A 19,999-nucleotide genomic window follows, 5' to 3' on the forward strand; every position below is an offset into this window, starting at 1 on the left:
CTAGAAAGGCCATGGTAGCACCTTTCTTTCTGGTTGAGTGTGCCTTTGGTGTAATAGGCAGTTTTCTTTTAGCTTTAAGATAGCAGGTTTGAATGCACTTAACTATTCATCTAGCAATGCCTTGTTTTGAAATAGGATTTCCTGTATGAGGTTTTTGAAAGGCGACAAATAGTTGTTTTGTCTTTCGAATTAGTTTTGTTCTGTCAATGTAGTACATTAGTGCTCTTTTGATGTCTAATGTATGTAGTGCTCTTTCAGCTACCGAATCTGGCTGTGGGAAGAACACTGGTAATTCTACCGTTTGATTCAAGTGGAACAGTGAGATTACTTTTGGTAAAAATTTAGGATTGGTCCGTAGAACAACTTTATTTTTGTGTATTTGAATAAATGGTTCTTGAATGGTAAATGCTTGAATCTCACTCACTCTTCTTAGAGATGTGATGGCAATTAAAAATGCAACTTTCCACGTTAAGTATTGCATTTCACAAGAGTGCATGGGCTCAAAAGGTGGACCCATGAGTCGTGTTAAGACAATGTTGAGGTTTCATGAAGGAACTGGTGGTGTTCTTGGTGGTATAATTCTCTTTAGGCCTTCCATAAATGCTTTTATGACTGGTATCCTAAATAATGAAGTTGAGTGCGTAATTTGCAGGTAAGCTGAAATTGCCGTAAGATGTATTTTAATGGAAGAGAAAGCTAGTTTAGATTTTCGCAAATGTAGTAAGTATCCTACTATCTCTTTTGCAGATGCGTGTAAAGGTTGAATTTGATTATTATGGCAGTAATAAACAAATCTTTTCCACTTATTTGCATAACAGTGTCTAGTGGTAGGTTTTCTAGCCTGTTTTATGACCTCCATACATTCCTGTGTGAGGTCTAAGTGCCCGAATTCTAGGATTTCAGGAGCCAAATCGCTAGATTCAGCGATGCTGGATTTGGATGTCTGATCTGTTGTTTGTGTTGTGTTAACAGATCTGGTCTGTTTGGCAGTTTGATATGAGGTACTACTGAAAGGTCTAGTAGTGTTGTGTACCACGGTTGCCTTGCCCATGTTGGTGCTATTAGTATGAGTTTGAGTTTGTTTTGACTCAACTTGTTTACTAGATATGGAAGAAGTGGGAGAGGGGGAAAAGCGTATGCAAATATCCCTGACCAGTTCATCCATAGTGCATTGCCCTGTGACTGATGTTGTGGGTACCTGGATGCAAAGTTTTGGCATTTTGAGTTTTCTTTTGTTGCAAATAGAACTATTTGTGGCGTTCCCCACATTTTGAAGTAAGTGTTCAGTATTTGGGGGTGAATTTCCCATTCGTGGATCTGTTGGTGATCCCGAGAGAGATTGTCTGCTAACTGATTCTGAATCCCTGGAATAAATTGTGCTATTAGGCGAATGTGGTTGTGAATCGCCCAATGCCATATTTTTTGTGTTAGGCAACACAACTGTGTCGAGTGTGTTCCTCCTTGTTTGTTTAGGTAATACATTGTTGTCATGTTGTCTGTTTTGACAAGAGTGTATTTGTGGGTTAATATGGGTTGAAATGCTTTCAGAGCTAGAAACACCGCTAACAGTTCTAAGTGGTTTATATGAAACTGTTTTTGCTGAATGTTCCATTGTCCTTGGATGCTGTGCTGATTGAGGTGTGCTCCCCACCCTGTCATGGATGCATCTGTCGTTATTACGCATTGTGGCACTGGGTCTTGAAAAGGCCGCCCTTGGTTTAAATTTATACTGTTCCACCATTGAAGCGAGATGTATGTTTAGCGGTCTATCAACACCAGATCTAGAAGTTGACCCTGTGCTTGTGACCACTGTGATGCTAGGCACTGTTGTAAGGGCCGCATGTGCAACCTTGCGTTTGGGACAATGGCTATGCACGAGGACATCATGCCTAGGAGTTTCATTACTAATTTGACCTGTATCATCTGGTTTGGATACATGGCTTGTATTACATTTTGGAATGTTTGGACTCTTTGTGGACTTGGAGTGGCAATCCCTTTTACTGTGTTGATTGTTGCTCCTAGGTATTGCTGTGTTTGACACGGCAGAAGGTGTGACTTTGAGTAATTGATTGAGAAACCTAGTTTGTGTAGGGTTTCTATGACGTAATTTGTGTGTTGTGAACACTGTTTTTGCGTGTTGGTTTTGATTAACCAATCGTCTAGGTACGGGAACACATGTATTTGCTGCCTTCTGATATGTGCAGCTACTACTGCTAGACATTTTGTAAAAACTCTTGGTGCAGTCGTTATTCCGAATGGCAACACTTTGAATTGGTAATGTATCCCTTGTAATACAAACCTTAGGTACTTTCTGTGTGAAGGATGTATTGGTATATGGAAATATGCATCCTTTAGATCCAGTGTTGTCATGTAGTCTTGTTGTTTGAGCAGTGGGATTACTTCTTGTAATGTAACCATGTGAAAGTGGTCCGATTTGATGTATGTATTTAATATTCTGAGATCTAGTATAGGTCTTAGGGTTTTGTCTTTTTTGGGTATTAGAAAGTACAGTGAGTAAACTCCTGTGTTTAGTTCTTGTTTTGGTACTAATTCTATTGCGTCTTTTTGGAGCAATGCTTGAACTTCTAATCCTAGAAACTTTATATGTTGTTTCGACATACTGTGTGTTTTCGGTGGGACTGTTGGAGGGAATTCTCAAATTTCTATGCAATAACCATACTGGATAATTGCTAGTACCCAAGTATCTGTTGTTATCTCCTCCCAATGTTTGTAAAATTGGCTTAATCTTCCCCCCACAGGTGTTATGTGATGGGGATGGGTGACTTGTGAGTCACTGCTTATTTTGAGGACTTTTGGGGCTTTGGAATTTTCCTCTACCTCTTTGGAATTGTCCCCCTCTATATTGCCCCCGAAAACTTCCCGCTGATATTGGCTTTGGTAAGTGGGCCTTGTTTGTGGTGATGTGGTTTCTGTAGGTTGTCCTCGAAACCCTCCCCTAAAAGGTGTTTTGCGAAAGGTGCCTCTGCTCTGCGGGGTGTAGAGTGCGCCCATGGCTTTAGCCGCATCAGTGTCCTTCTTGAGTTTCTCAATAGCAGTGTCGACTTCCGGCCCAAACAACTGCTGTTCATTAAATGGCATATTTAGCACGGCTTGTTGAATTTCTGGCTTGAAACCTGACGTGCGGAGCCATGCGTGCCTTCTTATTGTTATTGCAGTATTTACTGTCCTTGCAGCCGTATCTGCTGCATCCATTGAAGACCGTATCTGATTATTAGAGATACTTTGTCCTTCTTCCACCACTTGTGCTCTTTTTTGGAACTCCTTGGGTAAGTGTTCTATCAGATGTTGCATCTCATCCCAGGGCGCTCTGTCATATCTTGCCAAAAGCGCTTGTGAATTGACAATGCGCCATTGGTTTGCTGCTTGTGCTGCAACCCTTTTGCCTGCAGCATCAAATTTGCGACTCTCTTTGTCTGGAGGTGGTGTGTCTCCCAAGGTATGAGAGTTTGCTCTCTTACGAGCTGCCCCGACAACTACTGAGTCTGGAGTTAACTGCGTTGTAATATAAACAGGATCTGTTGGCGGTGGCTTGTATTTTTTCTCCACTCTTGGAGTTATGGCTCGGCCTTTAACAGGATCTTGAAAGATTTGTTTTGAATGTTTTAGCATTCCTGGGAGCATAGGTAGTCTTTGGTACTGGCTATGAGTGGAGGTTAGAGTGTTAAACAAGAAGTCATCCTCAATTGGTTCTGAATGCAAGGTGACGTTATGGAAAGCAGCTGCCCTTGCGATCACCTGTTTGTAAGATGTACTGTCCTCAGGAGGGGACAGCCTGGTAGGGTACGAGTCTGGGCTGTTGTCCGATACTGGAGCATCGTAAAGGTCCCATGCATCGGGATCATCTTGACTCATGGCAGTATGAGTCAGGGAGTGCATCAGTGGAGGAGTTGCTACTGGTGATGTGTGCACTGACGGTGGTGGAGAAGGTGGTGGAGTTGTTTTCTTTGCCACCTTTGCCTGTGGCTCCTTGTCCTTTTCGTGAAAGGCAAGTTTTCTTTTTATCTTAATTGGAGGAAGAGTGGTTATCTTCCCTGTGTCTTGATGAATGTGGAGCCTCCTTTGAGTATAGTCTGGCTCTACAGCTTGAAGTTCCTCTCCAAATCTATGTTTTTTCATTTGGGAGGCCAATCCTTGTTCCTCTGTATAGGAACCTGTGACGGTGCCGAAATTTCTCAGAGCCGATGTCTCGGGTCCGAGATTGCTGTGTGGCGGTATCTCGACCGGAGTCGGATGACTTAGACACCAGCGTGCCCTTTTTCGGTGCCTTGGCTCGGTCACCGCTTGTTTGGGTTAAGCCATGGGCTGTTGGCGGTGGCGTCCCCTGGGCTTTTGTTGACTTCTCGTGAGTCTTATGTTTCGACGTCTTGCTTACAGTTTTCGGCGTTTCTTCGGCCTTGAGCTCTTCCGAGTCCGACTCTTGGATAGAGAAAGCTTCCTCTTCTTCCTCGAAACGCTCTTGTTCTGTCGGCGTCGACGCCATCTGCAGTCTTCTGGCTCTTCGGTCTCTTAACGTCTTTCTGGACCAAAACGCTCGACAGGCCTCACAAGTATCTTCCTTGTACTCTGGGGACAAGCACAAGTTACAGACCAGATGCTGATCCGTATACGGATACTTGTTATGGCATTTTGGACAGAAGCGGAATGGGGTCCGTTCCATCAGCCTTGAATTCACACGTGGCCGGGCCGACCAGGCCCCGATGGGGGATCGAAAAAAAACCCAAAGGGCCACCGGAACTCTTCTAAATTCGGTGTCGATCTGTTGTAATTAACCCGATACCGAACGCAAACAATACCGACGTCTTTTCCGAGATTCTAACTAACTTTCCGACCCGAAACACGGAGCGAAAAGGAACACGTCCGAACCCGATGGCGGAAAAAAAACAATCTAAGATGGAGTCGACGCCCATGCGCAATGGAGTCGAAATGGGAGGAGTCCCTCGATCTCGTGACTCGAAAAGACTTCTTCGAAGAAAAACAACTTGTAACACTCCGAGCCCAACACCAGATGGCGGGATGTGCACAGCATGTGTATCTGCAGCTACACATGCCATCGAATATATATATCTGACTGCTACCGCCTATGAGGTTGGTGCACAGTTCCGGGTGCAAGATCCGTAATTATCCTCAAGACTTCCCTCTCAATGCCATAATGAAGGAAACGCCGGCACTCCAAACTCTTATAAATCCATTGCTTTATTTATTTCCCAACTGTACTCAGCTGAATTATTCTAAGGCTTTAGGGCTGACGCGTTTCAACCGTGTCGGTCTTATTCATAGCCCACATTTGTCTTAGTTTGAAAAACAGGCCCTACTACCTCTCAACCTTACATCCTGTCTGTTGTCACACTAATATGATATACTTGCAACTTAGATCTCACTTCTTAAATTAATATATTCCTTCATCCCTTTCTCATCATTTTTAGCTTTATTTTTGCTTATTACCCAATAATACATATTCATTATCCAACTTTAAATAACATATTAATCCTTTTCTAAGTGTACCATCTTCACACAAATTCCTCTCCAGAAAACAAAAACTCTTATTTCATTAATTAATTCCAAGTGAACACATTTCCTTTGACTATTCACAATTTTTCTGTGTTTGACAACTAAGCGGTATGGGCCAAATTACTGAGCACCCGGTCAATCTCATTCTCATTGATTCACATAACAACATCTCTAATTTGAAGACAATTCATAAACATTATCCCACATGTACATAAAGTTCTTCATCCTGGTTCAAACCCCACGGGGTTCTACTGTTGAGTCTAATCATATATTCCAAATCCATCCTCCTAAGAGTCTGTTCCCTGTCTCCTCCTCTTGGCGACAGAAACAACCTGTCAATTCCAAAAAATTACATATCATCAACTTTCCCCATCATGTCACTGTCTGCAATCGGATAATTCACATCATTATTTTTAATAGCCCGCCAGTGTTCCAAAATAAGTTGAACTGGAAAAACTGTACTGCCAACATACCATAAATTGCACGGACATATAATAACATCGTAAAATCTGAATTACAATGAATAAACTTATCGATGATCTTCTCTTCCCCTGTGGGTAATTCACATGTCTTACGATTCGTGCTGTATTTACAGGCCTTACAATTCGCACATCTATAAAAACCTCTCTGTTTGACAAATCCCAAATTATCTTTCTTATTTATATGGCTATGTACTAATATATCCAGTAAGGAACTACTTTTCCTATATTTGATCCTTGGATAAGGACTCAGAGGACCTATCACTTTGTCTGCTTTAATAAGATGCCAATATTGTTTTATAACCTTCATAACTTCATTGGAATTTGAATTAAAAGTAGTTATACATCTCACTATATTGTCTTTCTTTTCTCATTTTTTCGGGACCAAGAGGCTATAGCGTTTTGTACTGGCTACTTTGTTACAAGCTTCCCTGATGACCTTCATAGGATAACCTCTAGATCTAAATCTAGTAACCATGTTCTTCTCTTCTTTCTCAAAAATATTACTTGTACTGCAATTCCTTTTCGCTCTCAGTAATTCTCCATAAGGTATGCTCCATTTCAATCTTGATGGATGATGACTCTTAGCATGTAGTATGCCGTTACCCGCCATGCTCTTCCTAAACAGACTTGTAGAGACCATCTCTCCTTCTATTGTCACCAAGACATCTAAGAATTCCATAACCTGTTTATCAAATTTATATGTGAATCTCAAATGAAGTTCATTTCTTGGTACCCAATTAAAAAAATCTAACAAAATGTTCTCAGGACCATCCCAAATAATAAATAAATCATCAATAAATCTTGTCCAAAGAATAACATGTCTCATCCACGTCTCATTCTCTTCCGCCATCACATTCGGGGTTTCCCACCAGCCCATAAACAGACATGCAGAAGTTGGAGCAAAGTAACTTCCCATCGCTGTCCCCGTAGTCTGTCTGAACCATTTGTCTTCATATAAAAAATAGTTGTCTTCTAGACAAAATCTTAGCATCTTCAAAAGCATTTTAGTGTGTTCATATACCCGCAATGGCTTGTCCCTGAAAAAAAAGAAAAATATTCACATGCCGTGATCCCTGATTCATGTTCAATACTAGTATACAAGGACGCTACATCAACAGATACCATAATGTAACTTTGTTTCCAAGGGATGTCCTGGATTTTTGTAATGAAATCCATACTGTCTCTACAATATGAAGCCAAACTTAAAACATAAGGACACAGAAAATGATCCAAATAGATAGAGGTATTCTCAAAGAGACCGCCCCTTGCCGATACTATCGGTCTGCCAGGTGGGTTCTTACTATCCTTTTGGATCTTAGGCAACATATAAAAACATGGCACTACTGGTTTCTTCATTATCAAAAACTGCAATTCATCACTACTAAGTAGACCCTGACCATACCACTCAGAGCAAGGAATGATAAGATTTTATGGAGGCATTATATGCCATCATTGTCGATTCCTCCTAACACCTCAAAAACTCCAATTGTTATCTTGCCTCTTGTCTTGATTTTTCCAGATCCCACAAAACCACATTTCCCCCTTTATCTGCTGGTTTAATAATAAAAGATGTTGCATTCTTTAATGTGCCAAGTGCTCTGCGACAGCCCCATGTCAGATTACTAGCCCAGCGCCTCTTACTCTTTTTCCAGAATTCCATTAAGTCAAATCCTACTGCCTCATAAAAGGCATCAATATGATCATGCGGGGTAGTAGGATTACACCTTGATTTTGGCTTAAAACCACTTCCACTCGGACTATCTATGTCCAATCCCAAATCTCTCACCAACTCACTCTGGGTCCCACAATCTCTCCCCTACCTCCAATTCTCTCAAAGCAGCTAGACCCTTGAGGTCCCCAATACACAATTCCGTGGAGGAATCCACCACATCTGTATTACCATCCTTATTCATTCCTCGCACCCCAGGTTTCTCCTTTTGTTGTGTAAATATCTTCAATAATTTTAATTTGCTGACAAACTGAAAAATATCAATTTGTGTTTTCACATAATCAAAATCTGCAACTGGACAGAAAGACAAACCGAGTTCTCTTAAGGAATGTTCATCAGGGGTTAAGTCATGAGAAGAAATGTTCACCACTGTGAGTTGGGAAGTGAAGGCTCCGTGAATCCTCCCGATCTCGCACTGAGATGTGTTTGGTTGCCCACACTTCAAGTGCAGTGCAGCCTTCTCGGGACACTGCTTCAGCAGAGCCCCAGAAAAATGATTAAAAATAAATAACTAAACGCAGACTCGTGTGCTTATCTAAATGAAGCCTCAGGGTGGGCCAGGTCCCGGTGGCATGTTAAAAACAAGGAGAGGCGCTTTGGGCACCCCTCCTGGGCTAACAAAAGCCCAGACACGCCAGCACACCTCCTTTGTGCCCCAGGGACCACCACTTTACGGGCCAAAATGCTTTTATTTAAAGGATGCCCCTGCAGCCCTAGGGACTGCCACCTCCCTGGGGCCAAAGATAGGTTGAAATGCAGGTGGGCTGGGCCACCTCCCCAGGGCTGAATTTAAAAAAGCTAGGGTGTCCGATGCGGACCCACGACCCTGCTGCCCCCCCCCGCAGCCCCTCCACTTGTGGAGCCAATAATGCCCTTGGCCCCGCCACCCCCAGGGCTGGCTCCTGCTATGTCTTTTGCAGCCCATCCCCAGGACATAGCTGTTTGCTCTAACTTGGCAGGAGCTTGGACAGCTCCCAACAAGTCAAGGCAAACACTCCGGTACCAGTGAGAGCTGACGAAAAAACTGTGCATGCGGGGGCACGAGTTATAGTTAACTAAGGGTACAAGTTACAATTACTTGAGATAACTAACTATAAAAGGTGAATTTCTGTGGTTCTGTACATTTAAAATGTGAGCTTAACTATAACACCCCTGTAACTTTTAGTCTCCTCAGTGACTGAATATATGTACTTTTGTATTTGTTTATTTTCCACAGTCAACGCTGGCTACATCCCAGCTATAGGTTTCTTAAACTCCCAGCCATGCTTCTCAGTAACCCATGTGGCTATACATCATAGCTGAAAAAAACACATTGACAAAGCCAACAGAACTTGCATATGCGAGATCTATTGACTTTGCCAATGCACGTTTTTACTGGTGGGAGCAGACAAGGCAAGCAATAAAGAAGGGTGCAGGGCAAGCAATAACACGGAAGGGAGATGAGGAGGGGGTAAGCAAGAATGTGTTGAGGGTGCAGGGAAACAATGATGCAGCAAGAAGGGGGCAAGAAAATGGAGGGCCAACAACAACAATTGGGCAGCAATGACAGGGCAAACAACACAGAGCAATAGAGGAGGGTGGAGATGATCTGTAAACACATTCACTCTTCTACAGTGCTACAACTAAAATAAAAACAACAGTCACTGGCAAAGCCAATAGGTCTCACTTTTGCAACCAACTGGATTTGTGGGGAAGCATTCAACATGGCCACTTGCAGTTTTATAGGAGTTTGTCTACAAAATGACTGATGCCTTTTTTCCTTTTTAGTAACCAATCCTAGCTGGATCGGAAACTTAAAAGGAAATAAAACACGCAAAAGCCTTTTTGTTTTTAGTGGCATTCGGGTGAAGCAGTAGCAATACATTGGGGAACAAAGAAGCAACTTAGGAGAAGTGGTGGGGGAAACACCAAAGCAACACAGGAGGGGCTGTAAAAGCAAAAAGGGGTTGGGGGCTGAGGAAACACGTAAGCTACAGGGGTTAAGGGCAGGAGTAAAAGCAACACTGATTGGTGGAAGCAATGAGGAGAAGCATATGGGGAGAAGCACATGGGGAGTGCAAGGGGGGGGGGCGTGAGGAGAATCAGTCCAATAATCAAGAGCAACACAGTGTGGAGAGGGGAAGACATGCACAAGGGAGACTGCTAGAGAACACACAGTTTTAACAGAGTGCTTCACACAAAACAAAAAAGTAGTTTTGAAAAGCAGGCAGAGGAAGGAAGGATGGCAATCAATCAAAGATATTTTAACGAAGCAATGCTCTATGAGGGGGACAAACACAATAATGATAAGCGTCACATGAATAAGAAGCAAGCAAGTGAGAGTGACAAGGAAAGCCAACCATATGTGCTGGCTTGATGCCCCTCTGTGTTGTAAGGCATACTGTGGCAAACATTGAAATGAGAACAAACAGTGAATGCGTTGACTAGTAGGCTTGACCTAAAAAGTACCTCTGAGAGCACACACACAAGTAGTGGAAGAATACTATGTGCCAAAAGGTCCATGGGCCAAGCTACTCAGGAGGGACAAACACAAAGAAAGTGAATCCGGCACACACTGACCAAAGTAAAGCAAGCAAATGAAAAGGACGATGAAGCCAATCAGTGTTGAGCAATGGGTGGGCTCTAAGTCTCCTGTAAGCTAAAAAATAAAAAATTCACAAGAGACAGAGCATGCACTGTCTCAGGCACGACATAAAAAACAAAATATAAAACATGGTCTTGCTGGAGAAACTGCACAAAATAATCAAGAAAGATGAGCCAGGAACAAACTGTGTAATAAAAAAAAATGAATCTTTGAAGAACAAGTTTCTTTTCATTTGTTAAGCCAACTGCGTGTAATTCAAACATAGGTTAAATTCCCAGTACAAATGCATTTATGGTACATCAAACTACTTACATGCAGAATGTGAAGGTCTAACAAAACCCTCTCTTACATTTAAATAAAAAGCAACATAGCTGCTAATCAATATTCAAGAAGCATACAGAATGCGTCCACTGCCCAAACACAAAGAATACAGCAGGGCGGACTGAGCTTTTTTCCTCTCCAGAAACAGGATCCACTGTATGGCAATACTCAAACAATTGAAGAGTTACGATAAACATTAGCTTTGGGAAGGAAATCTCATGTTTGTCACAAGTCTGCAAAGCAAAGTGTTACCGTAAACTACACATAGGACCCTTTTTTCTCAGCAGACCAGATCCAGAGCCCTGAAGTGTCTTCCAGTGAATTTTAAATCTTCTACAAAGCTCACAAACCCTTCTGAGAAAAGGACAAGATGCCTACAAACTCCAGCCCCTCATTAAGCACAAGATAAGAAGCTACACTCCCCCCAACTGCATGTTGAATAAACCAACCAACATTCCAAAGACTAGGAAATGTAGGTAGAACCCTACGGGTATACAACATAATAATGTGGAACACCCAGGCCCTATATCTGACAGCTGAACCAAGATATAGGCAATTAAGGAAAAACCTGAAAACTAGAGTTTTCAAATTCACTTTCAGCAGAACTTCAGTGCCCAAGGACCAGAAATGAGGGGCACTGAGCTAATGCCATATCCAGTTGGACTTTTACCTACCGTACAGCCCCTCTGAAGTAAATTGGATTGTCAAACAATTCGCTCTTAAGTAACTAAAAGGTGAACTGAAGGGTTTTATAAAACTAAAAAATAAAGAACTGAAACTATATATGGGAGCCATGTGACTCCTAAAGAAACACCATGCACTACCAAGAACCTCTAAAAAGTTACAAGTAAAACAGATTATTATTTTTTTTAAGATTAATAGTTTTCAATGAATTGTAAGGGAAGCAGTACTTATCAGGTGGGGTGTTTAAAGCTCCTGTTCCAAATGTTTCTTATATGAAGACACCTGGCAATGGATGAAAGCTTAGAAACGGCTCCTTAGAAAGTTATGGGTTGGGGAGAGAGAGGTGGACTGGAGAGAGAAAAGCTGTTCTTCAAGAGACATTTGTATCACCACAGAAATCCCTCAGGTGCTACCAACGTCCCTATGTTACGTTCTGATTTTGTTTCTCAAGAGTTTAGAAGATGATGGAAACCACAAGTAATGTAATGACAAAGATTTTGGTTTCTGTTGAAGATGATTGTTTAATCATTCAACCTGCTGTTTGGGACAACATTCAAATAAATAAACAGCAACATTCAAAATGCACGTCGGCTACTATTTACAGTCAAGTAACCTGCCCTGTAAAGCCCAAGTCCACAATGATCTTCTGTAAAGCAGAGAGGAGTATTTACAGTGGAATAAATCCACAACCTTTGCCAAAAACACAGCGATAAAGGAAACTTTCATATGCTGCAATGTCTTATTAAAAGCTCTATTTGTCGGGTCTTCCATTATCTTTCTTGTCTCTGCAATCTTCACAGGTGTCCTCCCGCACTATCTCCACCTCTAAGCGTCCGATATATAGGGAGATGGCACAGACCCAAAATAGCCCCAAAGATAACACAGCAGCTCCGCTCAGCATTGCTGCAGAGACAGAAAGCATCATGGTCCGGCGTAGCATGATGAGATTGGCAAGGTAGGAAGCACTTCCATATGAGACACAAACTCCACCAAGAATGAAGAATCCTGAAGAAGAAGAAAAAAAAGTCACCATAAAGATACATTAACCAGTGCCTTGAAACTCCTTTTCAAACATGCTATAAGGTTTCAGGCCTTCCCCAATGTCTGCAGTACGGAAACCAAACTAATGCCAATTGGGTAATTTACACTTTACTGAGACCCCAAGAAGGGGTCGGGAGTGAGTATTTTTAAAGAGTTTAAGGAAAAGAGCTCAACGACTTCACTGTATAGCTTGCTAAGCAACACTATGCAGAATTACTACACAGAATGTGTATATCAAAAGGATTACTTCACATTCCACCCAAACTTCCGGTTACTCCTCCAGCCAATTCAGCTTTATAGGGCTTAGCAGACATTGAGGAAAAAAAAGAATAAAGTAGGGATATAAATATTGTTCACTGGATATAGCTATTAAAGTTATAGTTAATTAAGTTGAGTATGGTTTTATGAAAGTGAGGTACGCATTTTGTGTCTCACTAGATCAGACAGAAGTTGAGTCAATTAAATAGAATATAAGTTATTAACTCAAATTCAGTGTTAAAGATATGTGAAATCAATCAACAAACAGCAGATAACCAAATGGTTGAACTGAAGGCAGGTATTGATTCTAACAATGAAATATAATAAATGCATGTTCTCGTTTGTGGATGCGAGGGGTGTTGGTACTGGAAATATTTACTGAGGAAGATTGCACAACGGAGTGTGCAGCTTATGAGTTTGCTTAATCTTTCTTTTGCATGTCAATTATACAGAATTAAAAAAATGAAAATGTCTACGATCTACCACCACAAAATGACAATAAGTAAAGGTGTTATTTTTTTTTTTGTAGTGCTTTTGATTCACATACTTTATAAACTCATGCTGCCTACAGTTGGGTGTCCATTTCGGAAGCTGCTTTCGGATTCAAGGTGACTTGATATACCTCCCGAAACGCACAATTCATCAGCACAAAGACTCCACTTTAGATTATGTTTCCCCCATTAGGGTGAGAGAAAACATATGCAGTGGTGCCAAGCAGGACAGTGTGTGTGCACCGGTGTACTATTTCAAACATCGCACTAAAGGCTCTCATCCAGGGAGGGAGGAGGACGCATGTGAATATACAGCATTAAGATGCAAACTGATTGTTACTCGTAACAATTTCCTTTTGCTGCATGTGCTGGTGCAGATCATATGCTTTGCATGAACTGAAAAGAAGTGCCCATCTCCGTAAAGTGGTGGTCTGCAAGCACTAGTGAAAGATGTTTGGAACATATCAAGACAGTATGCCCAAGCCGATGCCTACTGATAGGTATTAATGTCCACGCAGGTTGTGTGAAAGTGTTAGCTGTCGACTGTGGGAGTGGCTCCCTTCTTGCTAGTGGAATGTGCCATTGGCGCAGCCTGCAGCGTGCATTTAGGTGTAGCATATCGCACTTGAATGCACATGACTATCTTGTGAGCCCCTTAGAAACAGGTGTTTATGAAACTTAGCAAATTTAACAAATAGTTGTTCCGTTTTCTTATTGGATGTTGTAACACCAGGGTAGTACACAAGGGCTTTTTTTTTTTTTTTTTTTTTTTTTTTTAATAGAAACATTTTTATTGGCATTTATTTCCAGTGCAGAAAAGGGAAACAACAACAAATACAGTTGCTCTTCTTTTGGCAAATAATATAAATACAGTGCTATTAATGTCCCTGTGGCGGTCCGGGCAATCACATAATTTACTCTCCAGGCCAAATTATATCCATTTCCTTCACATTACCTCAACTTTGTGTGTGCTGCCTCAGGCCATATACGTTTTCTACACAAGGGCTCTTTTGGTGTCTAAATTATGCAAGGCCCTTTCTGCAACTTATTGTGATTGAAGAGCGAATATTCAGAAGTCAACGGTTTTGTTAACTTAAGGACCACTAGAATTAAGGTGCAGGGGAAGACGAAAATAAGTGGCTGGGTTGCTTAAATTATGCTGCAAGGAAAAGGCAAATTATGTGTTGCAATTACTTTACTATGTTGACATTTTTACAGATGTTAAACACTTTATTTGCAAATGTTTCACTTCGTTTAAAGCCTAAATTCAGCTATCAGCACCTAGACTCACTGCTTCACTGAAAAAGACCCTGGAGCTATGCGGCAACATGTGGATCAAATGGATCAAACGGTTTTAAAACATTTTGATCCATTTGAGATCAAAAAGATTTTTTTGTAAAATTTTGAAAATTATGCAGAAGATGAGAGATTATGTGGCAAATGCAGCATACCTAAAATTAAGCAAAAAGTGCTGCGGCAGCCACAGAATCACTTAAGTCAATGGCCATGGTTAACATGCATTTAAGACACTATCTTAGGCAGAAAACACAGGTTGTTCCTAAAAATAACCCAATCTTTTTGCACCTGGATGAAAAAGTCTTCCTCGGTTAGGGCTGGTAGCTCACTAAGTCTACGTTAGTAAGTGATTGATGAGAAAAGCCACTTTGTAACAGGAATTGTAATGCACAAGAGTGGGGCATCTCCCAAGGTGGCCCCATGAGCACAGCAAAGAGTACACTGAACTTTTATCGAAGGTATGGGTGTTGCTGTTAGAAGATAACTATTATAGCCTCCATGAATGCTTTAACTACTTGAATTTTTAAAGTTAGCCAGGGGTTGCCTTTTTGCGGTTACAGCTTCTAAATTAACTATAACAGAGGTGCACACTAGATCTGCTTTTGCTGACAGAAGCAATAGATGATGTCTTGTACACAAGCTTGCATGGGCTGCTTGTTAAGCCCAATACAATATTGAGCAAATATTTTTCATTTTGCCGTATCGCAAGCCGTTGTAGGTTTACAAGCTACTTTAGGAATGCCCATGCATTCTTGTGGCACTTAAAAGGTACCAGCACTCCAAGACTTGAGGCACCATATCATAAAATTCAATTAACTGAGCTGTGGATGGCACAGCCGACCCCTACGATCATGGGCATGGGCAGTGGACAACCATCTTAGACAAATTTCTCAGACCAGTTCATCCATAAACCCTTTGTCCATCAACAGTTGGTGCTGGTAACCAGAGGTGAGATTTTGATTGTAGGTGCCCCCCAGCAGCATAAGTACTGATGAAGTACTTGGGCACCCATCTCATATTCATTTGTGTTGCTGCGTCTTGCTGAGCAGCTCCGCAAAGTCACTGTATAGTTCAGAGAGATGCTCCTCTAGGAGAAAGACTTGAATGTTGAATCCTCCATGCTAGAGTTTTTGTACTAAGTGCAACTGCTGGACTGAAAGTGTGCCCCGTCACTTATGATTGAAATACACAGTGGCCATGTTGTCTGCACAGATGAGCACCATCTTGTTGTGAATAATCATTTTGAAGCCTCAAAAGCACCAAATGTACGGTTATCAGTTCCAGAATGCTGAATTTTATCCTTTGTTGCAGAGACCATTGGCTCTGAATTCTGGGGTGACCCGAGTGTGCAGTAAAGGAGGCTTCTACAGCAATAGCCTCTTGCAGATGGGATCAAAGAACGACCTACCCAGTAACAAGTCCTACTTGTTCCGCACTTTGTTTGTGCTGAACACTGGGCTCCAACAGCACTAAATCCTCCAACTGACCAGTCAGTCACCTTTGAGTAATGCCTGGACAGACACTTTTGAAGTGGATTCAAGTGCAAGATGGCAATCGGAACTATTGCCATGCAAGTCACCACACTACCCAGCAATTCATGATCTTTCTTAATGCCAGATGATGCAACATCTGCTATAGAGGAGGCAGGCTTTGCAATACAATCATACCCATTGTTGGGGTAGGCCATTATTGTCTCAGTATGGCTCTCCAAAGAGAGTTTGCATGTGTTGGGGTTGAGCGGAGTGGTCCAGTTTTTTCAGATTTATTGTAAAGCCCAATTTGTTAAACAGAGAGATGGCTGGCAAAGCGAGTGAAGCACTACATTCTATCCAGTCATTCAGGTGTGTAAAGACATTAATTGCATTGGTATGAAGGTGCACTGCAGCTACTGCCACACATTTTGTGAACACCTGTTGAGCTTGATGAGTTGTCACTATAAAAGCTCTGACACAGAGTAATGGTTAGTGGTCAGAGGTCAAGATGCATAGTTCTTGTATAAGTCTTGAGCCCTTTAATGTGGTGAAACTGGTTCTATTAGTCCCATCTTGAATAATGCTGCCAATCCTTCTTGCACCCTTGAATGTTCCCAATTGATGCTATGACAGCGAAGAGGTATATTTGATGGCGTGGTATGGAATTCCAAGCAGTAAGCATATGCGACAAGGGTCAGGACCCACTTGTTATGGCATCCCAAACCATAAGCTAACCTTATTCTTCCTAACAGGCGTTGAATAACTGGGGCAATCTGAGGATGGTCACAGTTTTGACGCCCTACGTTGAGGTCCTGCATTAACTGTAGCTGTGGACTCAGAGGCCTCCTGTACAGTAGGTCTTTGAAGTTCATCCTTCCTGAATGAACTGCTGCTGTTGATAGCCAGAGCAATGCAGTGTGGCCGAGGATTTTTCTCCTGCCTCTTGCAATGAAACCCAAAACCACTTGTGTCTAAAATGCCTCAATTTCCTTGGGTGTGTATATATTTTTCCACCACAGAATCCACCCGAGGCCTAAGAAGACATTTTTTATCAAAAGAGACACTGAGAAGGTGTGTTGTAATTTACAGCCCAAGATTACAACTATACATGTCTCTGCTCCATCACACTAGAGTTGGTCTGTCTTGAGACATTGTCAGTTGCCACTACTCCGTATCTGTCTAACAAATTTCACTTCTCCTCCTCTTTTGCTGAATCCCTCTAGTAGGTATTTGATCAGCAGCTCCATTTTGTTTCCCCGATAAGATACCCATTAGTTGGCAGTGCACCGTCAGTGGCCACACCCACGACCACTCCTTTTAGGGCAATGCAAGTACTCCAGCTTTCTTTATCTGGAGAAGGGACATCCTCCGTGCCCCTGGGTAAAAGCCCTCTTCTCTCCTGCCTGTATGTCCTTCAATAGGTACCACTTTGTATTTTTAATCCCCTCTTGGAGTGACAATACTTGTTTTAACTAGTTCTTCAAAGTTATCTACCAAGCAACTGGTCATGCTTTTGGGCATCGGCGAAGAACTGAACCACGTATGCAGTTTAACATCACCTTGATCAAGAAGTGCTCTTCTTCTATCACGTGTAGTTTGACTTTATGTTGGTTAACTGCTCTTTGGACGACTGCATGGCGTCATCTGGTGGAGAAGGCCAGTACCTGGTAGGGCCCCAAAGATGGGTCCTCCTGGAGATGTACGCTGTAGTCATTCCAAGGGTCGTCTCCCATAGTCTGTGGGAGGTAGCCTCATAAAGGTCCTGCAGATTCATGGAAAGCTAGGAGCCCAATCCTGTGTGGCTTGATTGTGGCTGTGAGTGCTACTGCACAGGTAACAGTGTAATAAGTAGTGGGTGATTGCCTTTTGGTCTGTACTTTTTTAGGATTAGGGAGAGATCTAACTTTCTCTGCTATTGCCTCCTGCAATGTCAGCTTCCACTTCTTTAGGTGTGTAACCCCAGATGGTGCCTTTAGTGGGGGACTTGACAGAATGTGCCCTGTCACAGCACCAATGAATACTTTCCTTTGACTGATATCAGGTTGCTCTCTGTGTTAATCTGAAGGTGTGGGCATGGTGGGTGTCCAAGCCATTTTCAAATTCTACTTTAATTCAGAGGATGCAGTGGCAGTATCTCAGTGCCAAGCTGTTGTCTCAGTTTTGAGACTCAAGAGGCTGGCTTCAAGGCTGCGTCGGAGCACAGAGTTTTTTTGGAACCTAGATGGCTCAGGAAGAGTAGGTGATCGAGACTGTCAATGGTTTTTGTGCAGCAGCTCGGGGATCGAACCAGGGTTTTCTTGAAGCAAATGTTTGCTGTGGAGGGAAGGGTCTACCCAAGGATGAACCCCAAGGAAAGAGCCTTAGCTGGTGTGGATGGTGGAATCCTAGATGCAGTCTATGTCCTATGTGCTGGCTTCATTGTGTGAAGGTGGATCACCTACAAAATCTGAGTCCTTTGAGAATGGATAGTGTGTACTCCCTCTCCCCTTGGCTCTTCTAGAAAAGAGGATGGGCCTTCATTTTTCTAACTGAACATGTTCCCTTGATGCTAAACACAATCAGTGATTCATGAGAGACCCTGTGCTGCATTCTATAAAGCAGTCACCAAAGTTCCCCTCCAGCAATGGATTGGCTTTTGTTTTTAAAGGTCAGGTAGGCTGATCAGTTCAATCCATGAGGGTCCATTGATGGGCAAAGGTTGCAAACCACATGCTGGTCTCCCTATGGGAACCTGCTGTTCCATTTGGTGCAGAACTGGGAGGGTGTTCGCTCCATAAACCCCAAACACCATTAACCCAAATGTGAATCATTCAAATACGACCTGGCCTATGAATATTCTGGTACAGTCAATTCTGAAGTGGCTGACTATTGTAAGGGTATCCTCATTTCGTGTGGGAAATAAATTCAGTGCCTGGAGTCAAATTGTTGTCTTATGTACCATGATGGTCCAGGGAAAAAAATAACAATATAAGGTGGCGCCTTTGTGCTTGTGTATTTCAGGTTTTGTTGAGGGATCACAAGTCACCTCAAAACCTCTACTTCCAACAAAAACAACTCACAATATTCATGTAGATGACAGGAATCAGAAAGCATGTGATCTACAGCAGCTCATGCTGTAAACCAAATGTTTGATTTACAAAAGATGTTTCTATTACTTCGATAATCAAATTAGTCCACACGGAACAGAAGAGACTACACCTGTATGTACGTACTCCTAATGGCCACAAGGATGTAACATGGGAAAACCACTGCATCAGCAGCTGCTGAACACGCCTTTAGAAAGTTAATACAACAATACAGCGCAAAAGCAAAAAGCAATACCTCGTTCATATGCCAATCTCTAATACTATATAAAAAATATATATAATTTTGAATACGTCATAGCAAAGAGCCACAAAATATTAAAGCTCAAGAAATAAGAATAGCAAAGACTACATAGGAGTATGTGGTGTTACAATAAACATGAAAAATAACATACTGAATTTGCACGGTGATTGGAGGTGCTGGTCAAAGTTGTGTACTTAAACCGTTATTTTATTTCACTGGTATTACGTCTCGCCTTACTACTGCAAATAGAAAATATTAATTTCTTCAAACCATCTTCATTAAAGAGATTTTGAAAAATACTTGCCATAAGCGGCTTCTTGGCCCACATCACTCTGAACAAAAGAAATCACCCCAATTCCAGTGGCGAGCAAACCATTTCGAAACCAGGAAAGAAATCCTAAGTGAGAAAACCAGAATAGGGTTAGAACATATTGCTTCACTGTCACTGATAATGGTGCTTCAAGATACTCGCATGCCAACAGTTTAAATGCGGTCATTCAGCACTGTGAATGGTGTTTTACTACCAAAACAATTCAAACTAGAACATAGAATTTCCACAAGGACAAACAAATGCACATGTCAAGTTTCAGTTTCCTTACCGGAATCCTCTGAAAAATAAAGCGTAATGTGTGACCCTATATAAGAAAGTTAACAGGTGCATTCTACAAATTTTTCAACAGTTTACATATTCACTTCAGCTCCATGTCTACAACACACGTCTATCTAAGAGGAGCAATACTAGGCCTGAAACTGCAGCAAAGTGAAATCTTGGTCAAAATGGTGTA

At 41.9% G+C, this 19,999-nt stretch overlaps 1 protein-coding gene across 1 annotated transcript in view; it reads right to left on the reverse strand.

Moving 5' to 3' along the window:
- Positions 1-10,497: 10,497 nt before the first annotated feature.
- The window catches only part of TMEM160 (transmembrane protein 160), a 40,024-nt gene continuing 30,522 nt past the window's right edge, over positions 10,498-19,999 (reverse strand). Inside the window, exons 2-3 of the mRNA XM_069207655.1 lie at positions 19,519-19,611; positions 10,498-12,334 (exon numbers count right to left, since the gene is read on the reverse strand). Of these exons, the coding sequence (XP_069063756.1) occupies positions 12,081-12,334; positions 19,519-19,611 (347 nt within the window). The 3' untranslated portion in view covers positions 10,498-12,080. The remainder of the gene's footprint in view (positions 12,335-19,518; positions 19,612-19,999) is intronic.

The sequence above is a fragment of the Pleurodeles waltl genome, chromosome 9 (assembly GCF_031143425.1).
Source record: "Pleurodeles waltl isolate 20211129_DDA chromosome 9, aPleWal1.hap1.20221129, whole genome shotgun sequence".
In the NCBI taxonomy this organism is placed as follows: domain Eukaryota; kingdom Metazoa; phylum Chordata; class Amphibia; order Caudata; family Salamandridae; genus Pleurodeles; species Pleurodeles waltl.